Here is a 14,158-nt window from a genome sequence, read left to right as displayed (position 1 = left end):
AGGCACAACAAAGAAAGAGAATTTTTGGCCGGGTGCGGTGGCTCAAGCCTGTAATCCCAGCACTTTGGGAGGCCGAGATGGGAGGATCACGAGATCAGGAGATCGAGACCATCCTGGCTAACACGGTGAAACCCCATCTCTACTAAAAAATACAAAAAACTAGCCGGGCGAGGTGGCAGGCGCCTGTGGTCCCAGCTGCTCAGGAGGCTGAGGCAGGAGAATGGTGTAAACCCGGGAGGCGGAGCTTGCAGTGAGCTGAGATCCAGCCACTACACCCCAGCCTGGGCGACAGAGCGGGACTCTGTCTCAAAAAAAAAAAAAAGAAAGAGAATTTTAGGCCAATATCCCTGATGAACATCGATGTGAAAATCCTCAATAAAATACTGGCATACCAAATCCAGCAGCACATCAGAAAGCTTATCCACCACAATCAAGTCGGCTAAATCCCTGGGATGCAAGGCTGGCTCAACATATGCAAATCAATAAATGTAATCCATCACATAAACAGAACCAGTGACAAAAACCACATGATTTCTCAATAGATGCAGAAAAGGCCTTCAACAAAATTCAACAGCACTTCAAGCTAAAAACTCTCAATAAACTAAGTATTGATGGAACATATCTCAAGATAATAAGAGCTATTTATGGCAAACCCACAGCCAAAATCATACCGGATGGGCAAAATCTGGAAGCACTCCCTTTGAAAATCAGCACAAGACAAGGATGCCCTCTCTCACCATGCCTATTCAACATAGTATTGGAAGTTCTGGCCAGGGCAATCAGGCAAGAGAAAGAAATAAAGGGTATTCAGTTTGGAAAAGAGGAACTCAAATTGTCTCTGTTTGCAGATGACATGATTGTATATTTAGAAAACCCCATCGTCTCAGCCCAAAATTTCCTTAAGCTGATAAGCAGCTTCTGCAAAGTCTCAGGATCAAAATCAATGTGCAAAAATCACAAGCATTCCTATACACCAATAATAGACAAACAGAAAGCCAAATCATGAGTGAACTCCCATTCACAATTGCTACAAAGATAATAAAATACCTAGGAATCCAACTTACAAGGGATGTGAAGGACCTCTTCAAGGAGAACTACAAACCACTGCTCAAGGGAATAAAAGAGGACATAAACAAATGGAAGATCATTCCATGCTCATGGATGGGAAGAATCAATATCGTGAAAATGCCCATACTAGTAGCCCAGGGTAATTTGTAGATTCAATGCTATCCCCATCAAGTTGCCACTGACTTTCTTCACAGAATTGGAAAAAACTATTTTAAATTTCATGTGGAACCAAACAAGAGCCTGCATAGCCAAGACAAGCCTAAGCAAAAAGAACAAAGCTGGAGACATCATGCTACCTGACTTCAAACTATACTACAAGGCTACAGTAACTAAAACAGCATGGTACTGGTACCAAAACAGATATATAGACCAATGGAACAGAACAGAGCCCTCAGAAATCACACCACACATCTACCACCATCTAATCTTTGACAAACCTGACAAAAACAAGAAATGGGGAAAGGATTCCCTATTTAATAAATGGTGTTGGAAAAACTAGCTAGCCATATGCAGAAAGCTAAAACTGAATCCCTTCCTTACGCCTTATACAAAAATTAACTCAGGATGGATTAAAGACTTAAATGTAAGACCTAAAACCATAAAAACCCTAGAAGAAAACCTAGGCAATACCATTCAGGACATAGGCATGGGCAAAGACTTCATGACTAAAACACCAAAAGCAATGGTAACAAAAGCCAAAATAGACAAATGGGATCTAATTAAACTAAACAGCTTCTGCACAGCAAAAGAAACTATCTGCAGGCCGGGCACGGTGGCTCAAGCCTGTAATCCCAGCACTTTGGGAGGCCGAGACGGGCGGATCACAAGGTCAGGAGATCGAGACCATCCTGGCGAACACAGTGAAACCCCGTCTCTACTAAAAAAAAATACAAAAATCTAGCCGGGCGAGGTGGCGGGCGCCTGTAGTCCCAGCTACTTGGGAGGCTGAGGCAGGAGAATGGCGGGAACCCAGGAGGCGGAGCTTGCAGTGAGCTGAGATCCGGCCACTGCACTCCAGCCTGGGAGACAGAGCAAGACTCCGCCTCAAAAAAAAAAAAAAAAAAAAAAAAAAAAAAAAAAAAAGAAACTATCTGCAGAGTGAACAGCCAACCTACAGATTGGGAGAAAATTTTTGCAATCTATCCATCTGACAAAGGGCTAATATCCAGAATCTACAAAGAACTTAAACAAACTGACAAGAAAAAAACAAACAACCCCATCAAAAAGTGGGGAAGGGATATGAACAGACATTTCTCAAAACAAGACATTTATGCAGCCAACAGACATATGAAAAATGCTCATCACTGGTCATCAGAGAAATGCAAATCAAAACCACAGTGAGATACCATCTCACGCCAGTTAGAATGGCAATCATTAGAGTCAGGAAACAACAGATGCTGGAGAGGATGTGGAGAAATAGGAACACTTTTACACTGTTGGCAGGAGTGCAAATTAGTTCAACCATTGTGGAAGACAGTGTGGCGATTCCTCAAGGATCTAGAACTAGAAATACCATTTGACCCAGCAATTGTATTACTGGGTATATACCCAAAGGATTATAAATCATGCTACTACAAAGACACATGCACACGTATGTTTATTGTGGCACTATTCACAATAGCAAAGACTTGGAACCAACTCAAATGTCCATCAATCATAGGCTGGATAAAGAAAATGTGGCACATATACACCATGGAATACTATGCAGCCGTAGAAAAGGATGAGTTCATGTCCTTTGCAGGGACATGGATGAAGCTGGAAACTATCATTATCAGCAAACTATCACAAGGAAGAAAACCAAACACTGGATGTTCTCACTCATAGGTGGGAATTGAACAATGAGATTACTTAGATTACTTAGACACAGGGCGGGGAACATCACACACCAGGGCCTGTCGGGGTGTTGGGGGGCTGGGGGAGGGATAGCATTAGGAGAAATACCTAATGTAAATGATGAGTTGATGGGTGCAGCAAACCAACATGGCACATGTATACCTATGTACCAACTCTGCACGCTGTACACATATACCTCAGAACTTAAAGTATAAAAAAACAAAAAACCTTCACTAGTTTTGTAAATAAAAATTGCATCTGAGTTAGTTTATTCATTCGCAGTTGTTATTCATTTGGTTTTCCTTTTTGTGAGTTGTCTGAATAAGATGGTTATGTGATTAAAATTTGCACATTCCTATGAGAAGTATAAACTAGTAGATTAGCACCAAATATATTAATGCTCTTCTACAATACTTGTGGCCCAGTCAAATTTTCTTTCATAAATATAACCTAAATAAAGCAAAATATGAAGCAATCCTTACCCTTCTTTGGAGATTTTGAGGAATCTTCTGCTGACCTAACTTCTTCTTCTTCTTCTTCTTCTTCCTCCTCTTCCTCCTCCTCCTCCTCCTCCTCCTCCTTCTTCTTCTTCTTCTTCTTCTTTTACTTCTCTTTTGTCTTCATTTTCTTTCTCTCCTTTAGACTCCTTTCTTGATGTCATGACTAATTCCTCTAGATCTTTATTTTTTATAAGGGTATGATGAAGTTTCTCATATGCATCTTCAAACTTTTCCTCTGCCTGTCTGGCTCTCTTTTCAACCTCCCTGATAAGGAAGAGAAACACAACAAAATAGAAAGGGTTGAAAAAGATTAGATGAACGTGTCTGAAGGGTAGAAATAACGGAAGCAACAGCATCAATGACTGATTGAGAACTGGGGGCCCAGGAGCGACTCTGAATGCTAATGTCAGAGTAGAAATCATGCTGCTACTTAAGAATATATTTATCATTTCTTAATAAAATCTGATTTGGGGTATCTGGAATTCTCCATCAATGGCCAGGGAACTCCCTTTCAAGAGTTAATTTTGGCTTCTCTTAATTGATGTGATCCAACAAACTAAATTCAACAGAGTCCCTTCTTTTCTAAAACCAAATTTTTGCAATCAAGGAAACCAGCATGAGATGTGCTTCTTAGCTACTACAGCACATTATATGTCTACATGGCTATGCTCTTCTCCTGGCATCCCCAGCCATCTTAACTATATCGCCCTTTCTACTCTTTGAGATATGTAACATTCTTTCCCAAGCACAATAGTTTCTCCTAGTTCCATCTATTTCCCTAAGTCATCTCTTAGAAACATATTGAATTGGATCACTCTAACACCCACCTCCAACACACACAAATACTTTGACTTCCTCTATCTTTCCACTGTAGATAAGGATGGATAAGATGTTCCCACTAGGGCACTATAGTTTACTGCCTCTAGCAGAACATGTGGAGATACGCATCCCCCTAGTGAGGATACAGAAAGCAGGAGAGCCAAAGGGAAGCCAAAAAGTATGAATTTCTCAGTCAAGCCTTCTGGCCAGCCCATTTTCATCCTCTTACCCTTGTGTTGACTCATACTTACAGTAACTTCTCCTGCATATGTTCAATTACAGCCATTGCTTCAAGATATTTTTGGGCCAATGTACCTTGCTTAGCTGATTCTCTCTGACAGAGGAAATATGAGATATGAATGAACTGACAGTCTCAACAATTAGTATTCTACTTTTTCGGGATGTTCTGGATCAAACCTTCCAGAATATTCTTTTTCTACTAACCATATCTATCTAATAGATGGTTAAGCACACCCTTAATACAAAAAAAAAAAAAATAGGGATTGTCTGTGGCCAGATAGCCTAGAAGCTTCCAAATTATTCATGCTACAGGCGAATAAGAATTTGATTTGAATTGTAAAGAAGCATCAGGGGAAACAATAAAAACAAAAAGAAACAGAGAAATAAAAAAAGATTTAAAAAATAAGGAGAAGGGTCAACATGTTTCTTTGTAAGTCAAGTTAAAGATCAAGGAAGCTAACTTGTATATCTGTCTTACTAATAATTTACTTCGCTAAGAATGTCACATTGCAAAATCCAATTAAGTCTTTAAATTCCTTAGGGAACTTCATAAATATCAGCTGAAGATGTAAATCTTACCAGGCAAAGAAAATATGGAAAAAAGATAACTTCTTTAATTTATTTTGACTCTATATAAGAGGAAGGTGAGAGAGGAAATTTAGAGGACAAAAACTATATTTTTAATTGAATATTAACATTTTCCCAGAACAGTGTACTTTTAAAGTCTCATTCATCCATGTCTCCCAAGCAGAGTCAAGTACAAGGTAAAGTCTACATTATAGATGGAAGGGGAGAGAGAAGAGGGTGGACAGCCTGCCACAATCACAGCATGATCCAGTGGGCTAAAGCAAACCTGCATCTAAGCCTCTCATCCTCACTCACACATCCCATCATACCACTCTACCTTTTTCTAAAAGAGAAAAGAACTTGTGTCAGTCTCTTCACTATTTATTTATTTATTTATTTATTTATTTATTCTTTTTCTTTTTCAGAGATTGGATCTTGCTCTGTCACCCAGGTTACAGTGCAGTGGCATAATCATAGCTCACTGCATGCAGCCTTGACCTCCTAGGCTCAAGCAATCCTCCCACCTCAGCCTCCCAAGTGGCTGGGACTACAGGTACATACCACCATACACAGCCAATTTTTCATTTTTTTGGTAGAGTTTGGGTCTTGCTATGTTACCCAGGCTGGTCTTGAACTCCTGGCCTCAAGTGATCCTCCTGCTTCAGCCTCTCAAGTTCTGAGATTATAGGCCCTGGCCACCACACTTGGCCAACTTCTTCAGTTCTGTGCTGGATATTAGACTCTTCTTTTCTCTGTCACATATTTTTCTCTTTCTGTTTTGTTGCTTCTTTTGGGTAACTTGTTTGGAAAGTACACACTGTCATTTTTCACCCTGAACCAAATGTATGTGATGTGGCTGTGCCTGCATGGCACACACTACTAACTTATTTGTTCTTCTAAAAGAAAGGAGGCTTTCCAGAGCAGAGGCTTCTAGAACTGGAATTCCACACATGGTTTACAGTCCTATGAAACAACTAAAACTTTCGGTGGAATCCAACATAAACCAGGATTGTCTACTACTACCTGTGTGCATTTGAGCCTTCTGACTCTCTCCTCATTCTGTCAATAGATATAAATTTAGTTACAATATGCTAGGAAAACATCCCTTTCTTTTGATACTGGCAAGTACAAATTAATGTTTTGCGGTCCATTTCAAGTCCTTCAATAGGAGAGTTTCCAACCGTGGTCTGAAATGACATTTTGGACATTCCCGTAGTCTGAAATGCTGGTTGTGGGGCTGCTAGCATCCTCTACGTGTGCCAGATGGCAATCCCCCATGCATCACCCATATACTGATGCAGGTGCCTCAAGGCTAATTACAGTTACTGCCACAGGCCTTCTTCTCAGGCTCCAAACCTTCCTCTGGCTTTTATGCTCTTTTACTCACTATATAACAGAGACAAACATGGACCACGCAGCTCTTGGAATCAATTGCATTGGACCCTCTTTGCCTGTGCCTATGTGCTGTAGCTTCCAGTTAGTCTCTGTCTGACATCAATTCTGCCTTTAGATTTTTTAGCTTGGCCTTCCTGGGGTTTGACTCTACTAATGGGCTTTGGGTTGCATCTCTATGGCTTGGGAGTGCATCAGGGAATATCCCACTCCAGATTCAGCTCCTTGGATTCAATTCTGGACTCCTAGTTGAACTGGGTGCTCCCTATCAGCTTTGGACATATTTTCTGGAACCACCAATCTCAATTGCCCTTCCCTGATGTTGTTATAAAATGGGTAAATCAATCACTGCTCTTAATACCTGTGCCTGGGATACAAGGTATTGTGGGAGGAAAACACAGACATCTAAGGGCCTCCTTCATCCAAAATGACAGAGTTAAAGGCAGAAAGTCTAATCTTGTGTTGAAAATACTGCTGGGGCTAGGCGCAGTGGCTCACACCTGTGACAGCACTTTGGGAGGCTGAGGCAGGTGGGTCACCTGAGGTCAGGGGTTTGAGATCAGCCTGACCAACATGGTGAAATCTCGTCTCTACTAAAAATACAAAATTAGCCAGGCATAGTGGCGCATGCCTGTAATCCCAGCTACTTGGGAGGCTGAGGCAGGAGAATTGCTTGAACCCGGGAGGTGGAGGTTGTAGTGAGCCGAGATTGTGCCATTGCACTCCAGCCTGGGCAACAAGAGCAAAACTCTGTCTAAAAAAAAAAAAAAAAAGAAAGAAAGAAAGAAAGAAAGAAAGAAAGAAAGAAAGAAAGAAAGAAAGAAAGAAAGAAAGAAAGAAAGAAAGAAAGAAAGAAAGAAAGAGAGAGAGAAAGAGAAAAAGAAAGAAAGAAAAAGAAAATACTGTTGATTTTCAGCAATATTTTCTGGCCCCCACTCACCCTTCCAAAAGAGTTCATAGGTGATCCAGCAAAATCCCCTATCTTTCTCATATACTTCAACTCTTTACAGAGAGCCAGGACCCATAGCTTTAATATGAGCCTGAGATTATTTCTAATGTACTGCTTGTTAGGGCAGGAGACTTATGGGCAACCCTATTCACACTGACAAGCACTTGTAGTTAGGGTCCACTGTAGCTCTCAGCATTTTTGGTAGATGCTTAGGAGAGTCTGCTGAATGTAGTCATCCCATATCTCCATCAGTCAGCTGAAATGTTATGGAATTCAAGCTGCTTGCCCTACAAGAACAATGTTGGAACGATTCGGATTAAAAGAGGGCCACAGAGTTGCTGTGTAATAAGTTTTCAGGGCTGATTATACTGGGCCGCACCTAAAGGCAGAGTGCCCTTCCTCCAAGTAAGGCAGGGTCAAAGTTAATGCTGCTTAATGGGATCATTGGGTTCACCAGCAAAATCAAGCACACTGGCAAACTGGGTAGCTGTGCTTGTATATGGCCTGGCAGGTCTTTTTTTTTTTTTGTAAGTGGATGCCCACTTTGAGTATAATCCCCACAAAGTCCTATCTCCTGGATAACTAAGTAGTTTGAAATAATGGATTGTCCAGACCTCTGTTATGGTGCTAGGTTGCCAGGTAACCACATGAAGGGGGCCTGTTTGCTCAGGTCAAGCAAGTAACCTGCCCAACCTGATGATGACTTACCACCACTCTTCTTAAGATATCACTCATATCACAACTGCTAGAAAATCCCCTACTGTAATCATTTACAGGAGAGAACACTAGGAGTAACTGGAATTCTCCATGCTCAGGTCCCTAGCTTCCTAGTTGTCTGGAGCGACTTCTCACTAGAAACCCAGGACTCAACTATCTCTTGGAGCTTTGCTGTTGTCCAGCTGAGCTCCCAGGGGCATGGTAAGTTATATCTGTAGACCACAAGGCTTCTGCTTCCCTAACTCTTCCTTTGCTTTTTCTTTCCTTCCCCAGTGTCAATCAAATGTACTGCCCGTATAAGCCAGGCAGGCTGCTTGGTTCCTTATTTTAAGATGGTCTAGAGGAAAAGGATAAAAGCCCCTCACTTGTCTGGGTGCAGTGGCTCACACCTGTAATCCCAGCACTTTGGGAGACCGAGGCGGGTGGATCACAAGGTCAGGAGTTCAAGACCAGCCTAGCCAATACAATGAACTCCCGTCTCTACTAAAAATACAAAAATTAGCTGGGCATGGTGATGCGTGCCTGTAATCCCAGCTACTGGGGAGCCTGAGGCAGAAGAATCACTTGAACCCAGCAGGCGAAGGTTTCAGTGAGCAAGATCGTACCACTGCACTCCAGCCTGGGCAACAGAGCAAGACTCCATCAAGGAAAAAAAAAAAAAAAAAAAGCCCCTCACTCAAGCTCTAGCTCATTTAACTCTCAGCCAATCAGTAACAAAAGACCCAAGAAGATTAATTAACAAACTCCTACTTTAGAGGGCTAGGGACTTCCCTGGAGCCCCGCATGCACAGTTAGACTTCAATGCCAACCCATAGTTACCCCCTCCTCACTTTAATCTAAAAATCACACCCAGGGATGGAGATTTAAAACGCTAACGCTACATATGATGTATGAAGAAGCACAGTGAACCACTGTGCAAGTGCCAGAAAAACCCTCCTATACATGCCCTGATATGACCCTTCCCCATAGAAAACCTACAAAACTAAACCACACACTACCCTCGGGGAACAGCCCAATCCTCCTCCTTTCTTGTCACTGGCTCTCTTGTACAGAAGCGAAATAAACTTTCTCTTTGCTACTATACCTAGTGGTCTTTATACTGGGAGACTGCAGGAAAAGAACCTATGGTGCCGGTAACACTGAGAGTCGTATTTTCAGCCCAGGAAGACAGAGTACAGCTGCCCAATAGGTCTGGTGGCTTTGACTTGTATCCCTACTAAATGGTTATTTTTGTTCTTAGGACCAGAGGCGAGTGCCTGTTAAAATGGATAAAGGAAAAACAAAAGGAAAAGAAAAAGAAAAGAAAACCTTACAGTGAAAGTTTGGAAACCTTAAACTTTCCACAGGGAGCCCCAGCCCCAGCAGCTCTGTGAATGGAAAGAACACGGAGCTTTGGCCCTGCCTGCCCCACAGGTCCTGCAGTGCAGTCTAAATCAAGACACACCGTCCCCAGCTCCACCCCATGGGCCAAATCTCTAATATCCTAAGCTAGTTCAAAGAAACTTTATTCTCTGAGAACCAACATCCCCAAATATCAATCAACCTCGTCCCCTGCTAGAATAGCACAATTAGGCCTCTTCTGTTTGAGCGCCTGGTGATTGAAGCCACTTTTGCAAAATTATGATGGTAAGATAAATCTGACAGGGCTGACTCCATCTTGCTTGAGTCTCACAGGCTCGCTGACTTGGCTCATTCCGGGGCAGGGGCAAAGCTTAAACGATAATAGCTCTTCCCCAAAACTAAACTACCCTTGTAAAACTAATGAAAGGCCACCAAGTTAGGAGTATGAGAGGGACCTGAATTCAGCCATTATTCCAGAGGTCACAAGATTTGCGACTTCCCCAATTACGCCTGTAAATAACATCATTATTATAGAACCTAAGGTTGGTATTTTGAGATGTCTTTTCAAGTTTCTGACAGCAGGATGGTGCCACTGTGACTCATAACTCAAGTAGTCCTGTGGCCCCCATCCAGAAATGGACTCAGTGCGTGAGGACCATTTTCCATACCCCATGATCGCATCCCCAACCAGTAAGCAACAGCCACACCCTGGCCTCCTGCCTAAACTATCTTGGAAAAAGCCTAACCTTTGAGCCTTCAAGAAGACAGATCTGAGTAGTAACTCCATCTCCTACATGGTGTGGCCAGCTTCGTGTCAACTAAACTCTTTCTTTACTGCAATGCTGTTTTCCCAGATAATTGATTGTGTCTGTGCAATGGGCAGGAAGGACCCACTGGGAAGTCACATGATCCCTTTCTACTTGTGCAGTACTCCAGCCACCATTCCACAGGAAGAATGTGATTCTTCTTGGCTTCCAGGAACTTGCAAGTACTTGTACATCCAAATGTGGCATTTCAGTCCTCTCTCCAGATTTTTTGGTTAATCAGAACCAAGACAGTTTGGTTTTTAGTGATCTATAGTAGCAGCAGCAAATTTTCAAAAGCTTAGAGATGACCTTACTGGTCCATGTTCTCTTTACCTAGGCTATTTATATGGCACTGCCAGTATCACACACAATGGCAGTACCTGGGAGCAATGGACCTCACACTATCAAAGACGTGTGATGCTCCTCAGTTTTATCCCAGGCTGCACGCTCCTAGTTTCCTGACTGCTTCCTGCCTGGCTTCAGGGCCTAGCCTGGACGGCATACCAGAGTTCTAACTTTAGGAAAGCCAAGTCTGAGGCAGGAGGGCTTGTAGCTGGGACTGGTGGTGGTTAGCAGATAAAAAGCTGCTATCTGTTGTCTTTGTCTCCCTTTTAAAAAAATCTCGACTGGGCATGGTGGCTCACACCTGTAATCCCAGCACTTTGGGAGGCCAAAGCGGGAGGATCACAGGTCAGGAGTTCAAGACCAGCCTGACCAACATAATGAAATCCCATTGCTACTAAAAATACAAAAAATTAGCCAGGCATGGTGGTGGGCACCTGTAATCCCAGCTACGCAGGAGGCTGAGGCAGGAGAATCGCTTGAACTTGGGAGGCGGAGGTTGCAGTGAGCCGAGATCGCACCATTGCACTCCAGCCCAGGTGACAGTGCGAGACTCTGTCTCAAAAAAGAAAAAGAAAAAAAAAAATCTCATGACATTGTATTCCATTCCCACTGCTCCCTCTTACATATTTGCCTCACAGTCTTAGTGACCAACATAGTGATGTATTATTTTTAAAACTTGTTCAAAGTTCTCTGATGTCTCCCAAGGCACCACTTTGGGAAAATGTGCTGAAGGAAATTAAAATATATTGCCCCCAAAATATATTTATTTGACATATTTTGGAATAGCTACTGCCTGGCCAGGAAACAAAAAGTGGCCTTGCAAAGCTGTCTTTTGTTGGAAAAATTTGCATCTGTAGAGAATTTCCATTAAAGCAGTTACCACCCCTTCCCCTTTCTATGCCTTTCCAGGACCCAGGAGAGAGTGAGAGTCTGATGCCTTTCGAAATCTAAAAATAAACATTATTATCTCTTCTCTCTGAGGGAGGCTTCATCTACATAACAAGGCCACATTTGCCAGCCAAGCTTCTTCCTTTTCTCCCTCTCTCAACCAGTCTTGTCACTAACCTGATTCACCAAGGTAACCTGTTTCTAGCCATACTCAGTCTGTATTCTTTACTGTGGCCCCAGGATGGTATATGAGCTTCCATAACTCATTGGGAAACTGGATCTTCATTCTGAAGGGTCTCGTGTATACATGTTAAACAAATTTAGATGCCTTTTTTCCTATTAATCAATTTGCCTCACACCAGTGATTTTTCAGCAAATCTTTAGGGAGCCAAAAGCCTATGGCTCACACACCCCTAATAATGAAATGGTTCTTAACTTTAGCATGGAGAAATTTGACAAAATCTATTGATCCTCCAATCCAAGAAAATGCACAATGTCAACATATACACAAAATGTTACCACCACTTCAGGGAATTAGAGGCATAAAGCCCATCCATAAACTCCTAAGTCACAGTGTTCTGTAGAGAGTAAGATACTGATCAATGGCTGACTGAAATCTACCATGGTCCTACAACCAAACTTCTGTGGAGACATTTTAAACCTGCTTTCTTGCTGAGTTTCCACAGCTACTGTCTCTAAGTTTCCAGTTTCCCGACAGTTACTGTTCTTAGGGGTATGTGCTTATTATCACAGCTCTCAACAAAGTCTACTAAATGAATGTTTAAAAATTAGTCAAATACTGACCAAGAGATTGTTAAACTAAGGAAAGAGATGAAATACTGATGTTAAAATGGGGTTTAGGCCGGGTGCAATGGCTCACATCTGTCATCCCAGCACTTTGGGAGACTGAGGTGGGTGGATCACCTGAGTTCGGGAGTTTGAGACCAGCCTGGCCAACATGGTGAAACCCCATCCCTACTAAAAATACAAAAATTAGCTGGGCATGGTGGCAGGCACCTGTAATCCCAGCTACTCCACAGACTGAGACAGGAGAATCTCTTGAACCCGGGAGGCAGAGCAAAACTCTGTCTCAAAAAAAAAGAGGTTTAAAGATGAGAATGAGAAGCTTTTATAAAGTTAAGGTGAAAATATGAGTTTTCCAGGAATTATGTTGGAAGAAAAATATCTGTAAAATACATGACTTAGGAACCCCTGGTCCCCTTGGAGTAGCTAAAAGTGATGTTAGCACCATATCGTGTTTGTGTAATGTTAAACAGTATTGAATTCCCTAGTTGGATTTCAGATACATACCCAGGAAGACAACACATCTGTTTCAAATAGAGATTTGGAATGAACATTTTCATCTTCTCCAATGAATCGAATTAGTTTTTCCTCCTCTGTAGATGTTGAAGGTTGCTAGAACACAGAAACCCATGGACCTGTTAGCAAGCTGGTGGGTAACACAGTGGCACACCAGCAAGTTTCCTGGCACCATGTTGGAAGCTTACATTTTTCATTTGCTTTAATCATACAACAAGCATTTTTGAAGACTTTCACATAGCAAACGCTGTGAAAAACTGGTGGGATGGGGAGTGTGGACAACAGGATATAACTATGGGAAAAACAAAGAGGATTTCTTCCAGCTTCCAGGAACTGACAGTACTGCAGGAGAGATAGATAATAAAATGAATAATTATGGTATAACATGATTACTGTTAGCATAAAAGTGTGTTCCAAAGGCTGTGTGCACCCAGAAAAGGGTCATGCATTCTTCCTAGGTACTTCAGGAATTATTAACAGAGAAAATGATATTTAAAGGCTGAACGGGTGCTTGTAAAATAGACAGGAAAGGGGCTGAACTAAGTCTACAGGTAGTAGTAGTAATAGTAGTAGTGGTAGTGGCAGTAGTGGTAGTAGTAGTAGTAGTAGTAGTAGTAGTAGCAACGGTTTTGTTACCAGAAAAGGGGTCTTATCCCAGACCCCAAGAGCAGGTTCTCTGATCTCACACAGGATAAAATTCAGGGTGACTCACAGAGTATAGTAAAGCAAAAGCAGTTTGTTAGAAATTACTCTATTACAGAGGAGGGTATCCTCAGAAAGCAAAAGGAGAAATGCCGTTACATAAACATAATGCTTGCTTATAGGATATTAAGGCTAGGAATAGTGTACTTTATTATAAAGCCTGGTGATCAGCTTGTGACAGCCTATTAGTATTGTTATTCTCTAATGTAACTGTTGATTTCAGCAATAATTTATGAGTGTACTATCAGAGATGTATGAACCAGAAAAACTTCATCTTAAAGAGCAGCTGGGTACCATGAGACTAAAACCTACTGGGCTGCCTCCCCAGATGGTTCTAAGTCACAGGAAGAGATAAAAGGTCAGCACAAAATACAGGTCATAAAGACCTTGCTGATAAAACAGGTTGCAGTAAAGAAGCAGGCCAAAACCCACCAAAACGACAATGGCCACGAGAGTGACCTCTGGTCGTCCTCACTGCTATACTCCTATCAGCGCCATGACAGTTTACAAATGCCATGACAATGTCAGGAAGTTACCCTATATGGTCTAAAAAGGGGAGGCATGAATAATCCACCCCTTGTTCAGGATATCATCAAGAAAATGGGCAACCAGTAGCCCTTAAGTCTACTCTGTCTGTGGAGTAGCTGTTCTTTTATTCCTTTACTTTCTTA

General features: G+C 42.0%; 1 protein-coding gene across 1 annotated transcript in view; it reads right to left on the bottom strand.

The window, feature by feature from the left end:
- Positions 1–12,764: 12,764 nt before the first annotated feature.
- AXDND1 (axonemal dynein light chain domain containing 1) overlaps positions 12,765–14,158 on the bottom strand; it is a 161,920-nt gene continuing 160,526 nt past the window's right edge. The window contains exon 22 of the mRNA XM_030936362.1: positions 12,765–12,881. Within this exon, the coding sequence (XP_030792222.1) occupies positions 12,765–12,881 (117 nt within the window). The remainder of the gene's footprint in view (positions 12,882–14,158) is intronic.

Source organism: Rhinopithecus roxellana, chromosome 8 (assembly GCF_007565055.1).
Source record: "Rhinopithecus roxellana isolate Shanxi Qingling chromosome 8, ASM756505v1, whole genome shotgun sequence".
Taxonomy (NCBI): domain Eukaryota; kingdom Metazoa; phylum Chordata; class Mammalia; order Primates; family Cercopithecidae; genus Rhinopithecus; species Rhinopithecus roxellana.
Note: the sequence above shows the minus strand (reverse complement) of the source record. Positions and strands in the feature narration are given on the sequence as shown.